General features: G+C 43.0%; 1 protein-coding gene and 1 long non-coding RNA gene across 7 annotated transcripts in view; one reads left to right on the top strand and one right to left on the bottom strand.

Annotated features, from left to right (window-relative positions):
• LOC121277110 overlaps positions 1–3,634 on the top strand; it is a 35,321-nt gene extending 31,687 nt beyond the window's left edge. The window contains exon 3 of the long non-coding RNA XR_005942810.1: positions 3,529–3,634. This is a non-coding gene — a long non-coding RNA (uncharacterized LOC121277110). The remainder of the gene's footprint in view (positions 1–3,528) is intronic.
• Positions 1–22,686, bottom strand: part of znf608 (zinc finger protein 608) — a 100,269-nt gene that overhangs the window by 48,651 nt on the left and 28,932 nt on the right. For all 6 annotated transcript variants that reach the window (XM_041186128.1, XM_041186129.1, XM_041186127.1 and 3 more), the window contains one exon: positions 21,011–21,263. In XM_041186128.1, the coding sequence (XP_041042062.1) occupies positions 21,011–21,263 (253 nt within the window). The remainder of the gene's footprint in view (positions 1–21,010; positions 21,264–22,686) is intronic.

Raw genomic sequence — 22,686 nt, 5'->3', positions numbered from 1 at the left:
GATGAAGCACCGTTTAAAAAATAATAGAAATAAAATTGTCACAAAGCATGTCCCCTCATGTGACTCTGTCACATGAGCTGGGACATGTTTTTAACTCAAAAATAAAATTTTTATTGGGATTGTTTATTTGCTTTAGGAAACCTCATCTGCCCCGTGGATGAGGTTTCCCAGAAAATGTAAAGGCCGCTTGGCCTTTTCGCCTGCCCGTCAACTGTTCGGGTGGACAGTCAGCGTAAATTTGAATTTAATTTGCTTCTTAATGGCCTTAATAGGCCTTATTATTGTCGGTGGGCGCGCAGCCGGTTCTAGTGTGCGCCCGCTGAACGAAACATCGTGGGACTGTGTGATGATGTCGGGACACTCGCCCGATATCACCACGCGTCATTTTACCCTCGGGCATGTCGGGCACACGCCAAGCATAATATTCTGCCCATAATGTCGCAAATAGGAGGGCCAGCCACCTCACCACGCACAAAAAAGTGGTCACACGGCCAATGAAAGGTACCGCACCTGATACGGAACAAGAATCCATCTCCACAAAAATTTTCCATTGTAAGAGAGTTCCCAGGATTGAGCCTGATACCTGTCTACTGATGTGCCCCAAACTGTTCGGGTTTAACGATTTGCAATTTGAAAATAGTCTTCTTGCTTTTCCTGGCCCGTTAACAAGCTCCTCAAGGAGCTTAATGAGCCCTTAATAGGGGGTGGGCACGTTAATGGCTCCACACCCCCACCCTCACTTTGAAAATTCCAACACATCCCAGGAACAGCACATGGATGGTTGGGCTGAATAGCCTGTTTCTATGCTGTCTATCCTATGTAATCCTGTCTTCAAAACACGCCCACTCCTCTTCTCACCTGCATGGGCCATTGAATATCTTTTCTCATCAAAACTTAAGGTCCCTTTTTTAAAAAAAAAAATCACAAACTGTAACAGAAAACAGAAAGCCAATCACTTGAATATCGCCTGTTTTGTTTATAGTTGGAAAAGGTAAAAACTGAATTGCAGTTATGAAACAGAGATTACAAGGGAGATAAAAGTGTCAGAAAATGATATGAGGCAAAGAGCAAACAAGACAGACATACAGACAGAGTGACAGCGTATCTTTCCTCATCCTTCTTTAGCATACGTGGGCTGAAGTAAAGGAAACAAATCACATACCGTCCTGACTTGGACATATTTTGCCATCCATCATTGGGTCAAAATCCTAGGACTCTTCAATTAACAGCATAGTGGGGTTACCTTCACCACACAGGCTACAGCGGTTCAAGAAGGTAGCCTAAACTTCCTCAAGGTAAACTAGGGTGGGTACTAAGTGCTGGCCCTATCAGTGACATCTAAATTTTAAAAATGAATAATAAATAAATTTCTGGATTATCACCAAATTATCAATTGTATTTTGTTGGTTGTTAGAGAATGTAAATATTCTAAATACTGGCACCTGTGAGAATGAGTAATAGAGACAGAAACAGAGGGGTACTGCCAAGTACTAAGTACAAAATATCAACTATTCTGTTCACAGAGACCACTTAGAAAATTACAAAACATTGGTGCCAGACTTGAAACATCCTCACCGCTACCCTTTACGTTCATTCTTGGTTGTGAGCATCGCTGGCAAAGCCAGCATTTATTGCCCATCCCTAACTGCCCTTCAGAAGGTGGTGAGCAGTGCAGTCAAACTCTGTCCCTCTCCTCATTGCTAACAAGACACCAAGGCCTGAAATTCCTTGGGGCTTATACTAATCTGCCAATGAAGCTCGAGGAGTCCCCAAGGTTCTGCTGTTCTCCTGCCATAATTATGGAGGGGAGGCCTGTGGAACTCAGAATTTAATGTCTCAGGCATCCACCTCCAACCCTCTTCTGTCCAACCTCAAGTTCCTCCTGCACCGAATTTTCTCTTTCCCCTACCCACGGTCCCTTCCCTAAACCATAGCAACCTAATTCAGTATTGGCAAACTCCGGGACCACATCCTGGTGTTATCAAGCCTCACTTACCCACCCAGTATTGCTAAATATCAGTCTTCTAACTTCAACCTGTATTTGCGTACCACATTACTATGTGTTCTCAGCTTTAAAATTACGGCGGTAATGATGAAATACATAGGGAAAGGAAAAATAGAAAATAAAAGGTCATTCACAGAATGCGAGTTGTGGAATTTGATGCACTCATTTGCCAAGTGACCCTGACATTATGCCTATTGTAATAAGACAGCGAATCCTCTGACTCACATGAGCACAGTGGCAGATCTGCTAGCAACCAATGAAAAAGAGCCCACATCTTCTTGTTAATGCCTCTAACTACTGCTGAAATTACTGCTGAGCTTGTCAAAAATGTTGTTTTTATTCAGAATATGTTTTTATCTATCCTCAAGTTAATGAGCATTTGCTTGTTCAATGTGGAAGCATGTGCTGGGCATCATGCCTTGTTTTTTTCTTAGAAACAGTCACGCAAGTAACACGATTGGAAAAGACATTTCTGCCAATCACAGGTACCCCTTTGAAAACTGGCAGTCACTGCGCCATTTATGAAGAGAGTTTAACTAACAACTTAATTGGCAAACGCCAAGATGCATTCCTTTTTATAGCTGATGAGAGTGTAGAGCAAACTGATCCCTTGAGCAATATTGTCAACACTCGTGAGGGGGGTTTTTTGTCTGCCTACCACCCCACTCACACCGAAAAGACAGGACATTAGGTTGTCAAAGGATTTTTTTTTCAAAAAATACTCAGTGGCTACCCAAAGTCTGGCTGACTTGCCTTCAAGCAATGGGCTGCCTATGCTTTATCAATTGAAGCAGGCATGGCCCTTACTGTAACATTTAAACTGGGATCCCGCACGGATTGTAGGATCTGTGTTGTTTTGTACTTCTGGTGGGTGAAATGGTACATCCATAAAGGAACCACTCCAGATTGTTCCAAACGGTCCTCCTGATTTCACAAAATTCTACCCCCCACCCCACTACCCCCACCCATCCCCAATCCCAGTCACTTATTGTTCCCACCCGCACCCACCACCCGCCCCCCCCCGCCCCCCCACCACCACCACCACCACCACCACCACCCCCTCGCTCCAGCTTTAAGTGCAGAGTTGCCTGACCAAACCACAATGCCCCCACTCGCTTCCCGTCTCCAATCAGCAATATGCCGGTCACCACCTTATTGAACAATGGCAGCTTGCTGGAAGTGTTGTAATAAAACTCAGTCATAAGAACGGTTTGGGCCTCTGCTGGTGCTGTTGGGCAAGCAACAGCCCACCTGGTGTGCACGCAAGCCAAAAATCATCCCTGTTGTGCCCCAGTCTCAAAACAATGTCGATTAAGATCAAGACTACTGTAGAACCATTCACTGCGTGCTGCTGCTGAGGAAAATTAGCACGCGCTGGGCAAGACTTGATTCACACAGGGACCCAGGTCAGCTCAGGCCCATGTTAACTCTCTTCATGTTAACAGCAACAGAGGGTTTCCACAATTCTAAGATTGCGAACTATCATCTGACACTAACCCATTCATATCCTGGTTATTCAACAGATAGGAAACACCATGGCTTCAAATACGATGACTACAAACCAGCTCCTGATGTCAGGATTGAGCAGTGAATTCTTCCTGAATTGTAACCAAACAACCAAGTTGTTTCGATATACCTGTCAGTAAGCTGATTCAAATTGTCTTTAAAATGCAAGGTGGTGCCCCATGTGTAAATGTACACTCTCAACGGCACAAGTTTGAATGTGCATTGCCAGCATAATCTAAGTTGCCAAAATCTATCTTGTGGTTTCGTAAGTGAAATTGTAAAGAGAGTAAAGCCTATCTTCTATTCTGCCAGAAACAGCCAATATAATCATGGTACTTTTGTTTGCTTCTGTGAACAAAGCTTTGCAAACACAGCAACTGCAAAAAGCAACCCAGGAATGAAAGATCTAGTACTGGACTAAAAATCAAGATGATCAGTGACAGCCGGCACGCAACTCCCTAGAACAGATTATTCACACACGTCTGTGGCTCTGAGATGCAGTAAAATCGACAAAGGCACAATCTAGCACAGGAGTCACTGTCACTCAGGGAAACCAGCCACAACAGCAAGAACTCAAGTTGCTCAAAAGGGCTGCCCTTCCTTTGTATGAGCTCATTTCATTAATAGTCAAATAATTGCCCTTTTTATCCATGGAAGAAAGAAACCAATCTCAGTCTTCAGTGAATTATTCTTCACAACAGCCCTGCTGTGAACACAGTTTTTGGTTTTTATATTAACCATTCTTCTCACTTTTCACCATATTTATCTATAAGCCTCTCACATTCACATATCCTTTTAGCTTATGCTGGTTGAAAAATGGGTATGTGGAGCTGGATTTTATGGGGCACCACAGCCTGTCAGCTAAAAGGTCGGTGGTGGGGGGGGGGCCGCCCGCTATCAGGGCAGCTGCTCCACAATAATTTAACGGAGCGGCGTTAACTGCTTTAAGGCAAGATTTCTGCCCTACCTCTGGAGAAGTCCCACCTTAGAGAGCTGCCAGCCCATCAGATGGCCACCAGCTCTGTTGTCCCTGCAGCGCCAGTGGGTGCGACGGCTACTGCTGGGACTACAGGCAGTCCCACCACACCGAGGGGACCAGGGTTGGGGGGGTTTCGGTGAGGGGACAGAGAGGGGAGGGGGGATGATCTTTTGGGGGTGGTGCCTCCAACTAGCCCAGGGGATGTGTTCCTCCCTGCCTTACGCATTGCCGGTAAATACTGGTGGCAGTGGGGTGAGGTCCTTAAGTGGCCATTAATTGACCACTTAAGAGCCTCAATAGGCTGAAGACCAGATGGGCAGCCTACACCTCCCCCACTCCACCCCTCCCCCCCACCCCTGTACAATTTCGGACAGGTCAAGGCAGCGTGAAGGCTGGATTTAATGTGCCTGCCGGCAGGGGAGCTTAAAATCTGGCCCGTGTTTTCTGCATATAAACTTCAAATGTTGCAATACTCCATTTAATCAACAGGAGCTGTGCCCCTGTCAATCAGGTGTCCCTCTTTCCAACCAGGGTGAAATCCCATCGACTGTAAAGCAGTCCTGTTAACACTCATTCAGCTGATAAGGAGTTTGACTAAAAAGGGGTGTACAGGAATCCGCACTCAGCTCTTACAGGCAGTTGGAAATATTCCACACACGGAATCAAGATCAAGGGGTTCCAAAATGGTCAGTAGGATAACCAAGCCCAATCATGCAAAGCCTTTTAAAGCCCTCTGTAAAACTGAAAACAAATTATCAGCTTTGCTGGCTTCAAACTGTTTGCGCAGATGGAACCTGCTTTCACAAAAGACTTCACTCGCACTGCAAGAAGACAGCAGTTCTCAAAGAATCTGCCTCAGGGATACCAAAACATTTTCCGTAGCTCATTTCCTGTCACTTTCTTGTCTAGACTGGTACAGCAGCCTCAAAACCTTATTGTTATCCTCCCCCACAGCAACAAAATGCTCATGTGCTCCCCCTGCGTTACTGAGATCATTTAATACGGGATAAAGTCCAATAAGCTCAGCCACGCATACCACGTTCTCTTTTTCATAGAAGCATCTGTACCTAGCAAACTTAGATGACCCAAAAAGGCAAAGAATCATGCACTTATCTTCTTAGTGAACCCCAGGACACATCCACTCCTGGGCATTCGGAAGCAATGTGTATCCTGACTGCCTAACAGGCTTTTCGAAGCCGGCCCTGGCTATCAGAATATTTATTGAACATTGAAATGCTTCATGTTTTTAAATAGCTGTTTTTCCTTTATCCCGAAGTAGTGTCTTTAGAAAGGATATTAGAAAATATGCCACATAAGAAAATCCCTATTAACACCCCCATATGTTTCGGTTGGTAAATGCATTACCAAACGTGGAACTGAATCACACAAACTAGGAAGACCCAACTCCTAGTCTACACTGAGCGTGCCGATCTCAGCTAGAAACATTATTCCTGGGCTGCATGGGGAATGAGCCAAGGTTTCTCTTCCTGATCACTATCAAGTGACTCCTGCTAGAAACTGTATACATGTAGATAGGATCCGGTTGTGCTTCCCCCGCTGATGAGTCAGCTGCCGTTATTCAATGGCTAATCTCGAATGAAGATGGGTACTTGGCTGAGTTAAATCTGTTGGCACCCGTGCAATCATATCCCAGTATAGGTCACTATTTTCAGGACAGCATGAGGAGAGAAAGAAAGGGCATGTGTGTTTCTACGGGCAGGGAGGTTCATGTCATTCCGCAAACCAGTTCAGGCCACATCCCTAACAGCTCAGGTCAGGCTTGATTTATCGGTGTCTATTTAAAAGAATGGGAAAATGGCCCAAATATAAAGTTACAAAACAAAGGTGATACAGCAAGTAGTTTTTAGCACCTTTAAATAGGCATTAGAAAAACATGACACTGAGCCACAAAAGGAGATATTAGGGCTAATGCTCAAAAAACTTGGTCAAAGAGATAGATTTTAAGATGTCTTGAAGGAGGAAAGCAAGCTAGGGAGTTGGAGAGGTATAGGGAGGCAATTTCAGAGCTTGGGGCCTCGACAACTGAAGGCACAGCCACTAATGGCAGAGCAATTAAAATCCAGGACACTACACAGACCAGAATTGAGGAGCACAGATATCTGTTCACAGGGTTCACAGACTCACCGAATTTTAATGGTACAGAAGGAGGCCATTCGGCCCACCTTGTCTGCACCGGTCTCCAAATGAGCATTATGACCTCATGCCATTGCCCTGTCTGTTCCCTGTACCCCTGCACATTGTTTCTATTCATATGATCATCTAATGTCCTCATGAATGCCTCGATTGAACCTGCCTCCATCACACTTCCAGGCAGTGCATTCCAGACCCGAACCACTCGTGTGAAAAAGTTTTTTCTCATGTCACATTTGCTTCTTTTGCAAATCTGTGCCCTCTTGTTCTTGATCCTTTTACGAGCAGGAACAGTTTCTCCCTATCTATTCTGTCCACCAGCCCCCCTCATGATTTTGAGCATCTCTATCAAATCTCCTCTTAGCCTTCTTCTCTGCAAGAACAGTCCCGACCTCTCCTATCTATCTTCATAACTGAAGTTTCTCATCCCTGGAACCATTTTTGTAAATCTCTTCTGTACTCTCTCCAATGTGTTCGCATCCTTCCTATAATGTGGTGCCCAGAACTGTACACAATATTCTAGCCGAGGTCCAATGAGTCTTATATAGATGCAGCATAACCTCCTTGCTCTTGTACTCTATTCCCCTATTAATAAAGCCCAGGATACTATATGCTTCATTAACTGATCTCTCCACCTGGCCTGCCACCTTCAACGATCTATGCACATATACACCCAGGTCTTTCTGCTCCTGCGCCCCTTTCAAAATTTCATCCTTTATTTTATATTGTCTCTCCATGTTCTTCCTACCAAAATGCACCACCTCACACTTCCCCACACTGAAAATCATCTGCCACCTAACTAACCACTCCACCAACTTGTCTATGTCCTTTTGAAGTTCCGCACTGTCCTCCTCGCAGTTTACAACACTCCCAAGCTTCGTATCATCCGCAAACTTTGAAATTGTCCCCTGCACACCAAGATCTAGATGATTAATATATAACAGGAAAAGCAAGGGTCCCAATACCGACCCCTGGGAACTCCGTTACGAACCTTCCCCAGTCTGAAAAATATCCATTGGCCATTACTCTCTGCTTCGTATTTTGTATCCAATTTTGCATCCACGCTGCCATTGTCCCTTTTTATTCCATGAGTGACAACTTTTCTCACAAGTCTATTGAGTGCCACTGTATCAAATGCCTTTTTGAAAGTCCATGTACACCACATCGACAGCAATACCCTCATCAACCTTTTCTGTTACCTCTTCAAAAACTCCAGCAAGTTAGTTAAACATGATTTCCCCTTTAGAAACCCATGCTAGCTCTTCCTTATCAAGCCGTATTTTTCCGTGTAACTACTAATTCTATCCTGAATAATTGTTTCTCGAATCCTGCCCACCATTGAAGTTACACTGACTGGTCTGTAATTGCTGGGCTTATCCTTACAACCTTTTTTGAACAAGGGCGTAATATTTGCAATTCTCCAATCCTTTGGTACCTTCTCCGAGTCTAGGGAAGACTGAAAAATTATGGCCAGTGCCCCTGCAATTTCTATTCTCACTTCCTTCAATATTCTTGGGGGCATCTCGTCCAGTCCCGGTGCCTTGTCAACTTCAAGTACCGACAGTCTATTCAACGCTTCCTCCTTATCAATCTTGAACCCTTCTAGTGACAGAGTGAGATAGTTGATGCACTGATTTTAAATTTCCAAAATTCCCTAGATTCAGGGAAGATTCCATTAGATTGGAAAATAGAGAATGTAACTTTATTCAAAAGTGGAGGCAGACAGGAAATTACAGGCCAGTTAGCTTATCAACATCTGCCATAGGGAAAATGTTAGAAGCTATTATTAAAGACATTATAGAAGGACACTTGGAAAAATTCAGGGTAACCAGGCAGAGTCAACATGGCTTTGGTGAAAGGGACATCATGCTTAACCAATTTATTGGAGTTCTTTGAAGAAGTAATATATACTGTGGATAAAGGGGGACCTGTGGATGGTACTGTATTTAGATTTCCAGAAGGCATTTGATAAGGTGCCACATCACAGAATCACAGAAATTTTAACAGCACAGAAGGAGCCCATTTGGCCCATCCTGTCTGCACCAGCTCACTAAATGAGCATTATGACCTCGTGCCATTGCCCTGTATTTTCCCCGTACCCCCGCACATTTGTTTCTCTTCAAATAATCATCTAATGCCCTCTTGAATGCCTCGATTGAACCTGCCTCCACCACATTTTCAGGCAGTGCAGTCCAGACCCGAACCACTCGCTGTGTGAAAATGTTTTTTCTCACATCACATTTGCTTCTTTTGCAAATCACTTTAAACCTGTGTCCTCTGGTTCTTAATCCTTTTACGAGAGGGAACAGCTTCTCCCTATCTACTCTGTCCAGCCCCCTCATGATTTTGAGCACCTCTATCAAATCTCCTCTTAGCCTTCTTCTCTCTAAGGAGAACAGTCCCAACATCTCCAATCTATTTTCGTAACAAAAGTTTCTCATCCCTGGAACCATTCTTGTAAACTTCTTCTGCACTCTCTCTGATGTGTTCACATCTTTCCTATGATGCAGCGCCCAGAACTGTACACAATACTCCAGCTGAGGTCTAACGAGTGTCTTATGTAAATTCAGCATAACCTCCTTGCTCTTGTAACTCTATGCCCCTATTAATAAAGCCCAGGATACTATATGCTTTATCAAATGCTCTCTCCACCTGTCCTGCCACCTTCAATGATTTATGCACATATACACCCAGGTCTTTCTGCTCCTGCACCCCCTTCAAATTTTTATTCATTATTTTATATTGTCTGTCCATGTTCTTCCTACCAAAATGCATCACCTCACACTTCTCCACATTGGACATCACCTGCCACCTACCTACCCACTCCACCAACTTGTCTATGTCCTTACACCATCCTCCTCACAGTTTACAACATGCTTAAGTTTTGTATCATCCGCAAACTTTGAAATTGTTTCCTACACACCAAGATCTAGGTCATTAATATATATCAGGAAAAGCAAGGGTCTCAATACCGACCCCTGGGGAACCCCACTACAAACTTTTTCCTCCAGCCCGAAAAATATCCATTGGCCATTACTCTCTGCTTCCTATTTTTCAGCCAATTTTGTATCCACATTGCTACTGTCACTTTTATTCCACGAGCAATAACTTTTCTCACAAGTCTGTTGTGTGGCACTGTATGTGTGGCCTTTTGAAAGCCCATGTACACTACATCAGCAGCAGTACCCTCCTCAATCTTTTCTGTTACCTCTTCAAAAAACTCCAGGAAGTTAGTTAAACACGATTCCCCCTCTTCCTTATCAACCCAAATTTTTCCATGTGAATACTAATTCTATCCCGAATAATTGTTTCTAGAATCCCGCCTGCCACTGAAGTTAAACTGACTGGTTTCTAATTGCTGGGCTTATCCTTACAACCTTTTTTTGAACAGGTCATCAAAGGTTATTGTGAAAAACAAAAGCTCGTGGTGTAGGGGCTAACATATTGGCATGGATAGAAAATTGGCTAGCTAACAGTAAATAGAGGGTAGACATAAATGGGTCTTTTTCTTGTTGGCAGATATAACGAGTGGTGTGCCACAGGGATCAGCGCTGGGGCCTCAACTTTTTACAATTTATATAATGACTTGGATGAAGGGACCGAATGTATGGTTGCTAAATTTGCTGATGACACAAAGATAGGTAGGATAGTAAGATGTGAAGAGCATACAAGGAGGCTACAAAAGGATATAGATAGGTTTAAGTGATTGGCAAATGGAGTATAATGTGTGAAAGTGGAATTGTCCATTTTGGCAGGAAAAATAAAAAGTGAAACATATTATCTAAATGGTGCGAGATTGCAGAGCTCTGGGACGCACAGGGATCTGGGTGTCCTAGTGCATGAATCGCAAAAGGCTAGTATGCAAGTACAGCAAATAATTAGGCAAGCCAGCAGAATTTTATCATTTATGGCGAGGGGAACTGAATACAAAAATAGGGAGGTTATGTTTCAGTTATACAGGGCATTGGTGAGTCTACATCTAGAGTACTGTGTACAGTATTGGTCTCCTTATTTAAGGAAGGGTGCAAATGCGTTGGAAGCAGTTCAGAGAAGGTTTATGAAACTAATACCTGGGTTGGGCAGGTTGTCTTATGAGGCAAGGTTAGACAGGCTAGGCTTGTATCCACTGGAGTTTCGAAGAGAAAGAGGAGACTTGGTTGAAACATAAAAGATCCTGAGGGGCCTGACAAGGTTGATATGGAGAGGATGGTTCCTCTTGTGGGAGAATCAAGTACCAGACGCCTTATTTAAAAATAAGGGGTTGCCCATTTAGGAGAATTTTTTTTCTCTGAGGGTTGTGAGCCTTTGGAACTCTCTTCCTCAAAAGGTGGTGGAAGCAGAGTCTTTGAATATTTTTAAGGCAGAGCTGGATAGACTCTTCATAACAAGGGGGCGAAAGGTTATCAGGGGTAGGTGGGAATGTGGAATTGAGATTACAATCAGATCAGTCATGATCTCACTGAATGGCGGAGCAGACTCGAAGGTGCAAGTGGTCTACTCCTGCTCCTAATCCGTATGTTCATATCAAGGAAGCCCCACAGGAAGACAGAGACAGCATAATATAAAGTAATGAGCTTAACCTGAAAATCAGTTGTTTCAAAAAAAAAAATCTACTTTAATTGTACTTTGACATCTGGTCACATTTTTGAAAATGAACATTAAGAAAGTAATACAAAAAGGAAAATACTGCAGATGCTGGAAATCAGAAATAACGGAATATGCTGGAAGGACTGAGAGGTCAGGCAACACCAGTGGAGAGAGAAACAGAGTTAAAGGCTTATACTTTGCAGTGGTAACAACAGCAAAACGGTCAGCCTTTGCCTCGATCATTCCACTGAAACTGACAGCAATTGGGAGTCTGCATATGCACAGAATAACATGGAAATCCAGAAGTTTCCACTTTAGTACCACTGAATACCTCCCAGAATGCAATCAGTGGGAAATCTTTGAACTGATGTGAAATTCCACCTGCATGCTGTTAGCCTCACTGTAAAACCTTTTACACCTTGTTGAATGAGGTGTGACTGGGTTTTTAACTGTAGACTAAGTTCATTATTACTGCTGAACACCCACAGGGGCCCCAAAAAGCTAATTCATTATTTGTGGGATGTCAAATTTTTCCAATATGCTAAAACATTCCACATATTTTAAATTTTTTAAAAAAACTTTATCTTTATTTTAGCTTAGCTTCTAACTTAATCCAAGCACGATAATTTATTCCACCATCTGAAATTTTAAATTAGAAGTAACTTCCCAATTAGCCGCCTGGGAGAATACTTCAACGTGACTGGCAGCCGATCCGGCTTGATGACATCACTGCTGCACCACCGCTGGAGATACCTTGCCTTGGCGTCAGGAAGGATGGAGTCCATGCCAGAGAGACTGCTAGACCTTTGTAGGCAGTTTTTTTTTCAAATTCAGTGTCAAATGCCACTACTCTTGGTCTAAGAGGTCTCACAATATTGAGAATTTCACTTCCATCACACCCTGCAGTGATACTGCAACTGGCTGTAGAGTTCTTTGCAGGGCAGTCACAGCATAGAGTTGAAGCGGTGTCCATAACAGCATAAGACAGAGGAGCAGAAATGAGGCCATTCAGCCCATCGAGTCTGCTCCGCCATTCGATCATAGCTGATAAGTTGCTCAACCCCTTTCTCCCGCTTCCTCCCTGTCATCAGGATGTCCAGGCAGCCAATCACGTTAAAGGATTTTCATAAACGCAAACAGGGAGCAAAGCAATAAGATAACTTCTAAAAATCTGCTAATTAATTATTTAACAGCACTTTATGAATACTGTATAAAATTACTTTTTCAGGGTCAGTTCTGTTGTTCATCATATTTTATTAATCACATTGTTGTTAAGAGCCCATTTACATCTGATTGAACAAAGCGTAAATTTTTTTGGAGATTCTCAGTGATTTCAGTGGTTGCTGGCTCTGGAGGTGGCTCACAGCATCTGATTCTTTGCTGCAGGATTTATTTGATGAAATTTTACCTAGCACAATGGATGAATTACACTTAAACATGCTGCCGCTTCTCAAAATCCACAGCCCTAGTGTAAACATTAGTTAGTGATCAATACAATGCAACAAATGATTTGTTTCGTAATTTATGACTTTTTGTAGAGTTAGCTTTCACCATATAAGAGTATCAACTGAATGGTACACAAAGTACTAGTTTGTGTAAGTACTGAACCTAAATTTTAATGTATTTTTATCTATAATTCACAATACCTGTAGACCATCTGAACAAGTTGTGGAAAAGTGCTTGCCCCCCCCCCACCACCCCTCAAAAGTTTAGAGACATTTTGGCTAATCCAAACAGTATAGTTGTTATTTTCCTGACCTAAACTGGTTCGTGCAAGGCACAAGCCAAAGCAAATAGTGCCTCACAGTTTCAGTAAGACTCGTTTACTTACACTTTTCACACAAGCCGCTGTCAAAGATACAGCTTTGATTTGTAATCTGGACAGCAGACCAGCTCCATTCCAGTAGCACAACTTTCGAGTGTATGCATTTAAAACTTCAGCAATCTCAACAGGAAAATAAAATCAGCCTTTAATTCTTGTATCCCATGGATTTGCTATGGTCAGCTGCCAGGAACACCAGTTTTTTTTTTAAATCGGATCTTTCCGCTGGCACGTGTTACAAATTCAGTGCTTTTACTTTGGGGTTATCAGATGCACATGACTGATGCCCTTCATGTTTGGAGCCATGGGCCCGAACTTCCCACTAAATCTCATATAAAAGAAGCTAAGGAGCACACTGAACCTAGGAATGCAAAGTTCACTAGCCCACCCAAGGAATCCCACTGTGCAGGAATTACTGCTTCAATCAGCAAGGACACAAAATGTTCTCTGGGTGGGGCCTTCAAAACCCATCACCAAGAGTGGCGCAGTAGCACCTCGACTTACTGAGCTGGCCTTGCCCTGAAGGACAATGAGGTCTCTGGCAGGTGGGAGGGAGCCAATAAAAGGGGAAAACCTGCTTGACCTGATCCTCACCAATCTACCTATTGCAGCTGTATCTGTCCATGACAGTATGGGTAGGAGTGACCACTGCACAGTCCTTCTGTAGATGAAATCCTAACTTCACACTGAGGGCATCCACCATTGTGTTGTGTGACTCTACTACTGTGCTAAATGGAACAGATTCAGAACAGATCCAACAACTCAAAACTGGCATGCATGAGGCGCTGTGGGCCATCTTCAACAGCAAAAATGCAATCCATCATAATCTATAATCACATGGCCCGGCATTCCCTTCACTTTACCATTACCGTCAGGCCAAGGAACCAATCCTGGTTCAATGAAGAGTGCAAGAGTGCATGCCAGGAGCAACATCAAGCACACCTGAAAATGTGGTGTCCACCTGATGAAGCTACAACATAGGATAAGTGCATGCTAAACAGCACAACTATTATACTACAAAGCTATGCGGCCCCATAGCCAAGAACAGATCTAAGCTCTGCAGTCCTGCCACATCCAGTCGTGAATGGTGGTGGATAATTAAACAACTATCTGAAGGAGAGGGCTCCGTGAACATCCCCATCCTCAATGATGGAGAAGCCCAGAACATCAGTGCAAAAGACAAGACTGACCATTTACTGCTATCTTCAGCTAGAAGAATGGATGATCCATCTCCGCTTCCTCCTGAGGTCCCCACCATTATGGAAGCCAGTCATTAGCCAACTTAATTCCTTACATGCGATATCCAGCAATAACTGAACGCACTAAATATCCTGAAAGCTATGAGCCCTGATAAAATCCCAGCTGTAATGCTAAAGACCTGTGCTCCAGAACTAGCTGCGCCCTTAAGCCAAGTTGTCCAAGTACAGCTACAGCACTGGCATCTACTCAGCAAAATGGAAAATTGTCCAGGTATGGCCAGCCAATTACTACCATTTCAGTTTCAATCATCAGTCAAGTGATGGAAGGGGTGGTCAACAGTGCTACTAATTAGCCCAGATGGCATTCCACCAGGGCCACTTGGCACAAGAACTTTAACCTTGCTCCAAACACGGAGGTCAGCAGGCCCTAGGGGAAGGGTGCCCCAGTCAGATGGGACCTTCTGATGGAGGCACACGCCCCCCCCCCCCACCCCCACAACGCACCCCCCTCACCCAAGATCAAACTCAGTTTATTTCTGGCCTCCCCCCCACAGACAATGTGGAAAAAGGCCCTCAGGTGGCCATTAAGTGGCCACTTAAGAGCCTTAATTGGGGCAAATGTGGGCTTCCCATTCATGCAATTTCACGCTCCCCCACACCTCAGAACCCGCTGGTGTGGATGGGAACGTAAAATTCTGGCCACAGTGACTACAAGGGTGGGTCAGAGGCTGGGAATTCTGCAGCAAGTAACTCACCTCCTGACTCCCCAAAGCCTGTCCACCATCCACAAGGCACAAGCCAGGAGTGTGATGAAATACTCGCCACTTGCCTGGATGAGTGTGGCTCCAACAAAGTCCAAGAAGCTCGACATCATCCAGGACAAAACAACCTGCTTGATTGGCACCCCTTCCACCATCTTAAGTATTCACTCCTCCCACCACTGATGCACAGTGGCTGCAGTGTGTACCATCTACAAGACGCACTGCAGCCACTCGCCAAGGTTCCATCAACCGCACCTTCTAAACACAAACCTCTATCGCCTAGAAGGACGAGGGTTGCAGACACATGGGAAGACCACTGCCTCCAAGTTCCCAAGCTCCTTCCAAGCCACACAGTATCCTGACTTGGAAATATATTGCCATTCCTTCACTGTCACTGGATCAAAATCCTGGAACATTCTTCATAACAACACTGTGGGAGGATCTTTGGCGTATAAAAAGGTGGTGGGCAATTATGGATGGGCAAAAAATGCTGGGCTTGCTGGCGACACTCATCTTCTGAATGAATAAAAAAAAAAGAAGTGGCTCAGCTAAAAGCTATCCGAGTATTTTTATATGGGATGAAGAAACATTAAAATAACATTGTTTTACAGGCAAAATAATTGTGCATTGCTTGGGTAATCACCCACCATACATTTCATAATTAACCATACAGCCCATTTACCAAAAGTAGTGAACCAGTGACCTTGGCACATACACCTTTCCTGAACCATTAACAACCAGCTGCTGGCTGTGGTCCCATTTCAAAAAAAAAAGGAACACCAATGATCAATAGCACGATTTCAGTTTTCAAACCGCCGGCCATAATTTATATTTCAAATTTTTAAATAAAATTAGACAGCAATGATTAAAAGCACCACACTGGTGACATTGAAGAGTTCTGCTCTTTACCTGTAATAGGAATACCAACCTGCCTTATGGCAAAACAGCCAATCACATTTTCCGTCTGAAGGAAAGCTGGTAAATGGCACTGGAGTTTTTCAGTGACCTTATGCTGCCGTTTTCTAACTGGCCTTCCCTAGGCAGAGACCATTAACTGCCTGTTATTTTATCTACATTTCAAAGCAAATTTAGCTGGGCTTCCCAGGAGGGCTTCTTGTATCTGTAAAGACGTAGGCTGCGAGATGATTTTTTTTTTGTCGTTTTGTTATAAAGTCACCAGCTTTTCCGCTTTTGACCCCCACCTTTTGACATCATCACTTCCTGTGCCATCAGCACCACCAGTGTTTCCAATGCTGCTGCGGTTTGAGGGCCATAATAATATCACAGTATTTGTAAAGCAATTCAGATATCAGTCATAAATTATTCAAGGCAGGTTCTGTTTGTTCAACTAGCAGTAAGAAACCCTAAGCTGTAATTTCAGTAGCACGATTCCCCCCTCTAACTACTAACCTGTTCTAAACCCACGCAACATTCTTCACAACAGACTAACAGTTTCATCTTTCATCACTTAACACCTTCAATTGACCATTTAATTTTTTAGCTTTATGATTCTAAATCAGTGTTTTTTTTTTTTACGAACAAACCTACTCAAGCCTCCCATCAGCTCCCATCCCCCCCAACTACTGAGCCTCATTATCCCACTCTACAGCACACCCATGGGCTTGCAGCTTGAGATGGTCACACTACTCTGTCTGTCTCTCTCTCTCTTTGTTCCTTTAATGTTTGTTTAAAGATGAAATAATTTTGTTGTGTATGTACAAGCAGCACAGGGGACCTTGCGTTGAGATTCTGTGTCTGGCAGGAGGCAACTAATGTGGGCCGGTTACATATTTCATACAAATCCACAAGATGCCAGTTCACAATCCACCCAACCAGTCATGTCTGGCCATCAGCAGAATTTCTTGTTTGGAGGCTACATTTAAACATTGTGGAGTATTCAAGGCACTGCTGAACACTAAAGCATTTTATTCTATTGAATTTCGTGCTAGGAAAATTGAATATGTTAATTCAATGCGAGAAACAATGTGACATCCTTGACACTGTAGGGAAAATTCTACTTACCTCTCCCTTCCGAATTAACAATTTAAATCTTTTTCTAATGTTTTACATTTGTCTTTAGCAAACAGCTTAAATGTCATTAGCAAAATGATATATATTAAAAAGCACTATTATTTTATTACAGTTTAAAATGGCTGCACAGACAGCAAAGCATACATTAGCTTCCAGTTTCATGAATACACTGAAGCTCCCTGCTTCAGCCCAATTAAATCCATTAATGTCTTTGCAAATCTTAGCTCAGTATGTAAGATTCTTTGCTGTGGTTAGACGTCCCTATGCTGCAGATATCTTCACAAATATTCACATCCCTACTGCAATACACAAACATTATTAAAGCCTGACCTTTGTTCTTTATTTAAGAAAGATGCTTTTGAAAATCTTGCCTTTCCTCTCCATTCACACTACATAATCACAGTCATAAGAAGGTCTGACAGTTTATGTAATGGTCTCCTGAGGCAATTTGTCATGCCAAGTATTAGCCATCTTCTGGAGCTTAGTAGCCCATTTGTTTCCTTTTTGCTGTGTGCAAATGGTTTAACAGAGAACTGGAGAAAGAATTGCCTTTCATTCAGTTTGACATCCGAGCTGTTTCTACATGTCCATTGTACAGGTTCTCTCAGCAATTCAAGCCTTAGGCAATAGCCCCATCCAACCTTCAAATTATCACTTCTGATGATTGGGACTTTCACATAATAATAAGCTCTACTTGCTGGTAATAGTAAATAACTAATCATCTTTTCAAATAGAATGTAGGACTTATTTGTTTTCTACTGCTAACAGGCTAAGACTTGGCATCCTCCTCATCTGCCTACACCACCCTTTTTTATTTATTAGCAAAATACCCAAGATCTAGTAACACAAAAGAGATGGAATGGCCACTGGAAAACGATCAAGATGGTTAGCAATACCTCAACCAATCACACCAAAGCACTCCATTCTATTTCAAAAGATGGAGAGAAAATCACAACAGCACTACAAAAATTTGCACCAATTTCTGAACAGCTTTATCCATGGAATATTATTTTACCATCAGCCCCTGACCCATTTTCCACAATAAAAACAATGCTTATTTTGCATCTGAATCCAAAGCATTTCTTTTTATACATTTCCTCTATTATTTCTATTTGAAGGACAGCAGAAAAGACCTCATTCTTGCAATGTTTAATTAGCCCAGTGTGTAATTTAATCCTTTGACAAACATGGGGAGCATATTCTTGATCATTACTGTTCATCCACTGAGCTACTAATTTACATGATTCAATTACATCTTGAGTTTGTTACCATTTGGTCAGCAAGTGAGGGTACTCAGCTTTTATATGTAATTTTACTGTTACTGAACAAATTTAGACAAAAGATTATTACTTCAACTATATTTGAAGAGATCTTCAGAAACAGGAGAAAAATGTTAAATAAAATTATGCATACAGTAGTAAACAGGAATCTCTTTCTCCTCAACTATTAATTCTGATCAAGCATAAAATATTCAGTGGGTCAGAAGGGCATTTGATTCACCATGAATAACTCTATTAAGGTCACCACAGGCTCTCTTATTGCACCACAAACAGCCACACATTCTGGTGCTGGAAGGCAGTTGTTTCCAGGAATCTAGTTATTCTGAGCACACTACACCACATTTTGTATTGAATTTAGAAAAGCCCCCAGCTATTTTTAGCATTAGTCATTGGCCATTTAAAAAGAAAGCTTCTTTCTATTAGTTAACCCGAGAATGAATGTTGTAAAAAGTCAAACACTAAACCAGAGCTATTAACCACAAATGTGTTCCAACTTTTAATATTAACTGTTTGAGCACTAAGTCCCAATTTCCTTACTGATTATAAAAAAAACAGGACACACACATCATTACACATCTGCAATACTGATGGCTCCTTTTCCCCCAGCATTGTATTGTCACTGACATTCATTGATGAAAACCTTGGTCATTCATTTCTCCAATTTAAGGTAGCACATAACGAAAAAAAATTACGGTTTTTCAGGTAAAACAAAAAAGGAAACCCACTGCACAATGCTGCCCTCCACCACACACAACGCCACAATGGAAGCAGAAAAACACTGATCTATCACAAACCCACATCAAAACTACAGAAGGGCGGAGTACAAGATTCTTCAAACAAATTGAACTTTTAACTTTCTGTTAAACTGTGTGAGACCCCCTAGGTGGTGAATTTCACAGTAACTCAAAGCTATCCAAAATACAAGTTGAATTATAAACTTCAAGAGTTGACACAGCCTTGCCTAGTTATTGATTTTAAACAGGTTAGGTCTTTGCTTGCTACAAGCTTTGAGTGTTAAACCTGCTTTAATATTGTGCTGAGATCTTAGCTAGTGGCATAGCCTGAAAACTAAATGTAAACTTGCTGGAATTAACTAAGGGCAACAGCCAGGAAGATATTTGTGGTGTCACCGCCATTCATATGGTCTCACACAATGTAAAAGCAACTTGAGAAATGCACTGAAATAAGTTTGGGTTTGCAATCATGTTTGATCACAGCCTGCATTGAGTTAGCTGCTCAGCTGGGGTAGTAGTTGGAGCAATTTACATCAGAACCTTAGGTTATTGAAGAGAAATAATAAACTTCAGGTTCCAGCACCTAATTAATATCCAGTCAGAAAGTACACTTGTGGATGTCAGGTAAAATAGAATTGGGCTTAGATATGGTGTCCTCTAAATTCAAAGAGCTTTCCAATACACACTTGCCTAGGATCACGCATAAAGCAATCCCCAGATAAGAGGTTACTTTGTACACATGGAATGTGTGGGCCTACTCCTGCTCCTAATTGGTATGTTTGTATGAATTGTACCCCAGTAAAAATCAATGCCTTTTAAACGTTGTGAGGAAAGAAGGAAGAAAACTGGCAAAATAAATTCTATCCCTGGTTACTCAATTCATGCATCTTACCTCAAAGTAATCCCCTGAACTATTACATAGCAATCACAGCACAGAAAGAGTCCATGCAGACCAACCGGTTCATGTCCTACATCAGCATCCTCCCAACCCTCTTCAACAACAACTACTGGCATTTATGTAGCACCTATAACATGGTAAAATGTCCCAAAGCACTTCACAGGTGAATTATCAAACAAAAATTTGAGAGCAAATAAGGAGATAGGTCAGGTAACGGAAAGTTTGGCCAAATAAGGAGTGTCTTAAAGGAGAAAAGAGAGGTAGAAAGGTGGGTAAGTTTAGGGAGGATATTGAAGGCACAGCCAGGCTTGGTGCAAAGATTAAAAATAGGGATGTTCAAGAGGCCAAGATTGGAGGAGCACAGGCATCTCAGAGGGTTGCAGGGCTAGAGAAAGTTAGAGATAGGGAGGGGCAAGATTGTGGAGCAATTTGAAAACAAGGATGATCATTTTAAAATCAAGATGCGGTTTAACTGGGAGCCAATGTAGGTCGCCGAGCACAGGAGTGGTGGAAGAACAGGATTTGGTATGAATTAGGACATAGGCAGCAGAGTTTTAGATTACCTTATGTTTATGGAAGGTGGAAGATGGGGCACCAGCCAGGAATACACTAGAATAATCAGGTTTAGAGGAAACAAGTAAATGATTAGGGATGAGTTATGGCAGGGGCAGAATCGGTTGATGTTAGAGAGGTGGAAATAGGTGGTCTTAGTGGTGGCACTTTTGTGTGCTTCAGCTCAGGGTCAAATGAGACACAAAGGTGATGAACAGTCTGATTCAGCCTCAGATAGTTATCAGGGAGAAAGATGGAGTCAGTGGCTATGGGGTTTGCGGTGAGGACCAATGGCTTCAGTCTTCCCAATATTTAGTTGGGAATTTCCACTCATCCAGTCCTGGATAACGGACAAGCTCTAACTCTATTGGCATAGCCTTATGTTCCTATTTATGTTTATCTAGCTTTCCCTTAAATCGAAACCTTATAAACTATCACGAACCGGACCTCACTAATCAAACTTGGTAATCACAAACAAAACATATAAATGATTTAAAACTCTTACCTTCTTCGGTTTCATGCCACACAATCCCTTCCAGGTTTACACTAGTTCCTGGTTCACAAGGTCCAAGGCATTCTGGCTCAGTCACTACTCCAACCTCACATGTATTTATACCCATTGAACGAGTCCTTACTAAAAGTTGCTCAACTGGTGCAGCAATGCCAGATGAAGAAGGAAAGTAGGAAGGCAGAATCTGAGGCGGCATGCTCACAGAGATTGGTGGCGGAGGTGCAGGCACAGTGAACAAGGGATCAACCTGGAAAAAATAGGAGAATATTACCATCTGTATCTATAAAATTACAATTTAATATACATAGTCTAGGACTGCTGCATCCTTTTCTTTGCTGGAAGTAAAATACACCTCAACATCAATGCCATAATCAAATAATTTTTGGTGCACAAATAAGCCAGAAAGCGTCACTCAGTCTTCATTGCCACTACAAATATTATGTGGTTTCAAACCCTCAATAATGTCATCACAAATAAATACAGCAAATGTCTGTTAAAAGATACCTTTGGAAAGTATTTAGAAGTGTGCAAATATTAAAGAATGATATGACCATCAGAAATAATCAGTCTTACGCCACTATTCCTCAAAAAGAAAAAAGGTACGAAATAAAAACGTCACACTCTAATGAGCAAGTGCAAAACATTAATCACCCCAGAGAAGGTTGCACTTGTGGAAATTAATATTGGGCAGTATGTAATGGAGGCAACAGGGGGTCTCACCCACCAGCTGGTGAGCCAGCAACAGTCCTTTTAGGCAAGGCTACCAAATTAAGTGCCACTCAGGCACCTAATTGGGCAGCAGTGGGCCTTCCCCAGGATCAAAGACCCCATGCTGAACTGAGGAGTTGGGGGGGGCGGTGGTGGTGGAAAGCAGTGGGTAGTGGATGTTGCTGGTCTGACACCCACCCAAGGCCTAGTATCATCACTGGATCCCAGGACAGGGGGATGGCAGGGGAGACAGGGCAGTCTCTCAACAGGCCACCCCTTCCCGATGCAGTGTCCCTCAACCAGGCATTGAGTGCCTTTGAACGGAGGTACCTGCACACCTCTCCTGCCCTCTCCCACCCCCAGGAGCCCGCAAGCAACCCCACACAGGTTTGCTTGTTCTCTCCACATGGCGAGCACTGCCCCACCACAGGATAAGACAAAAAAGTGGGTATTAATTGCTCTCTTAAGGGCTACAATGGCTGGGGGGTTGGAGGGGGGGGGGTGCAGAGTTGGCAGGGGGAATGCCTGTGGGCATACTTCCTGGAGTTAATCAGGGTGGAGGTAGGCAGGCAGTGGGGTGACCACCCACCACCCAAGTCAATATAGAACGAAACCAGACAGACCACCCGGCATTGAGCTAGATACCAGAAGCAACAACAGCAATCTCAGCCCCATCGACCCTGCAAAGTGCTCCTTATTAACATTTGGGGGCTTGCGCCAAAATTGGGACTAGTCTGTCTCACAGACTAGTCAAGCAACAGCCTGACATAGTAATACTCACGGAATTATATCTTACAGGTAGTGTCCCGGACACCACCATCACCATCCCTGGGTATGTCCTGTCCCACCGGCAGGGCAGACCCAGCAGAGATGGTAGCACAGTGGTATACAGTCGGAAAGGAGTTGCCCTGAGCGTCCTCAACATCAACCCTGGACTGTTTTTGTAGTCTCATGGGTCAGGT

Source organism: Carcharodon carcharias, chromosome 4 (genome assembly GCF_017639515.1).
Source record: "Carcharodon carcharias isolate sCarCar2 chromosome 4, sCarCar2.pri, whole genome shotgun sequence".
Classification (NCBI taxonomy): Eukaryota; Metazoa; Chordata; class Chondrichthyes; order Lamniformes; family Lamnidae; genus Carcharodon; species Carcharodon carcharias.
This window is presented reverse-complemented; position numbering and strand designations above follow the sequence as displayed.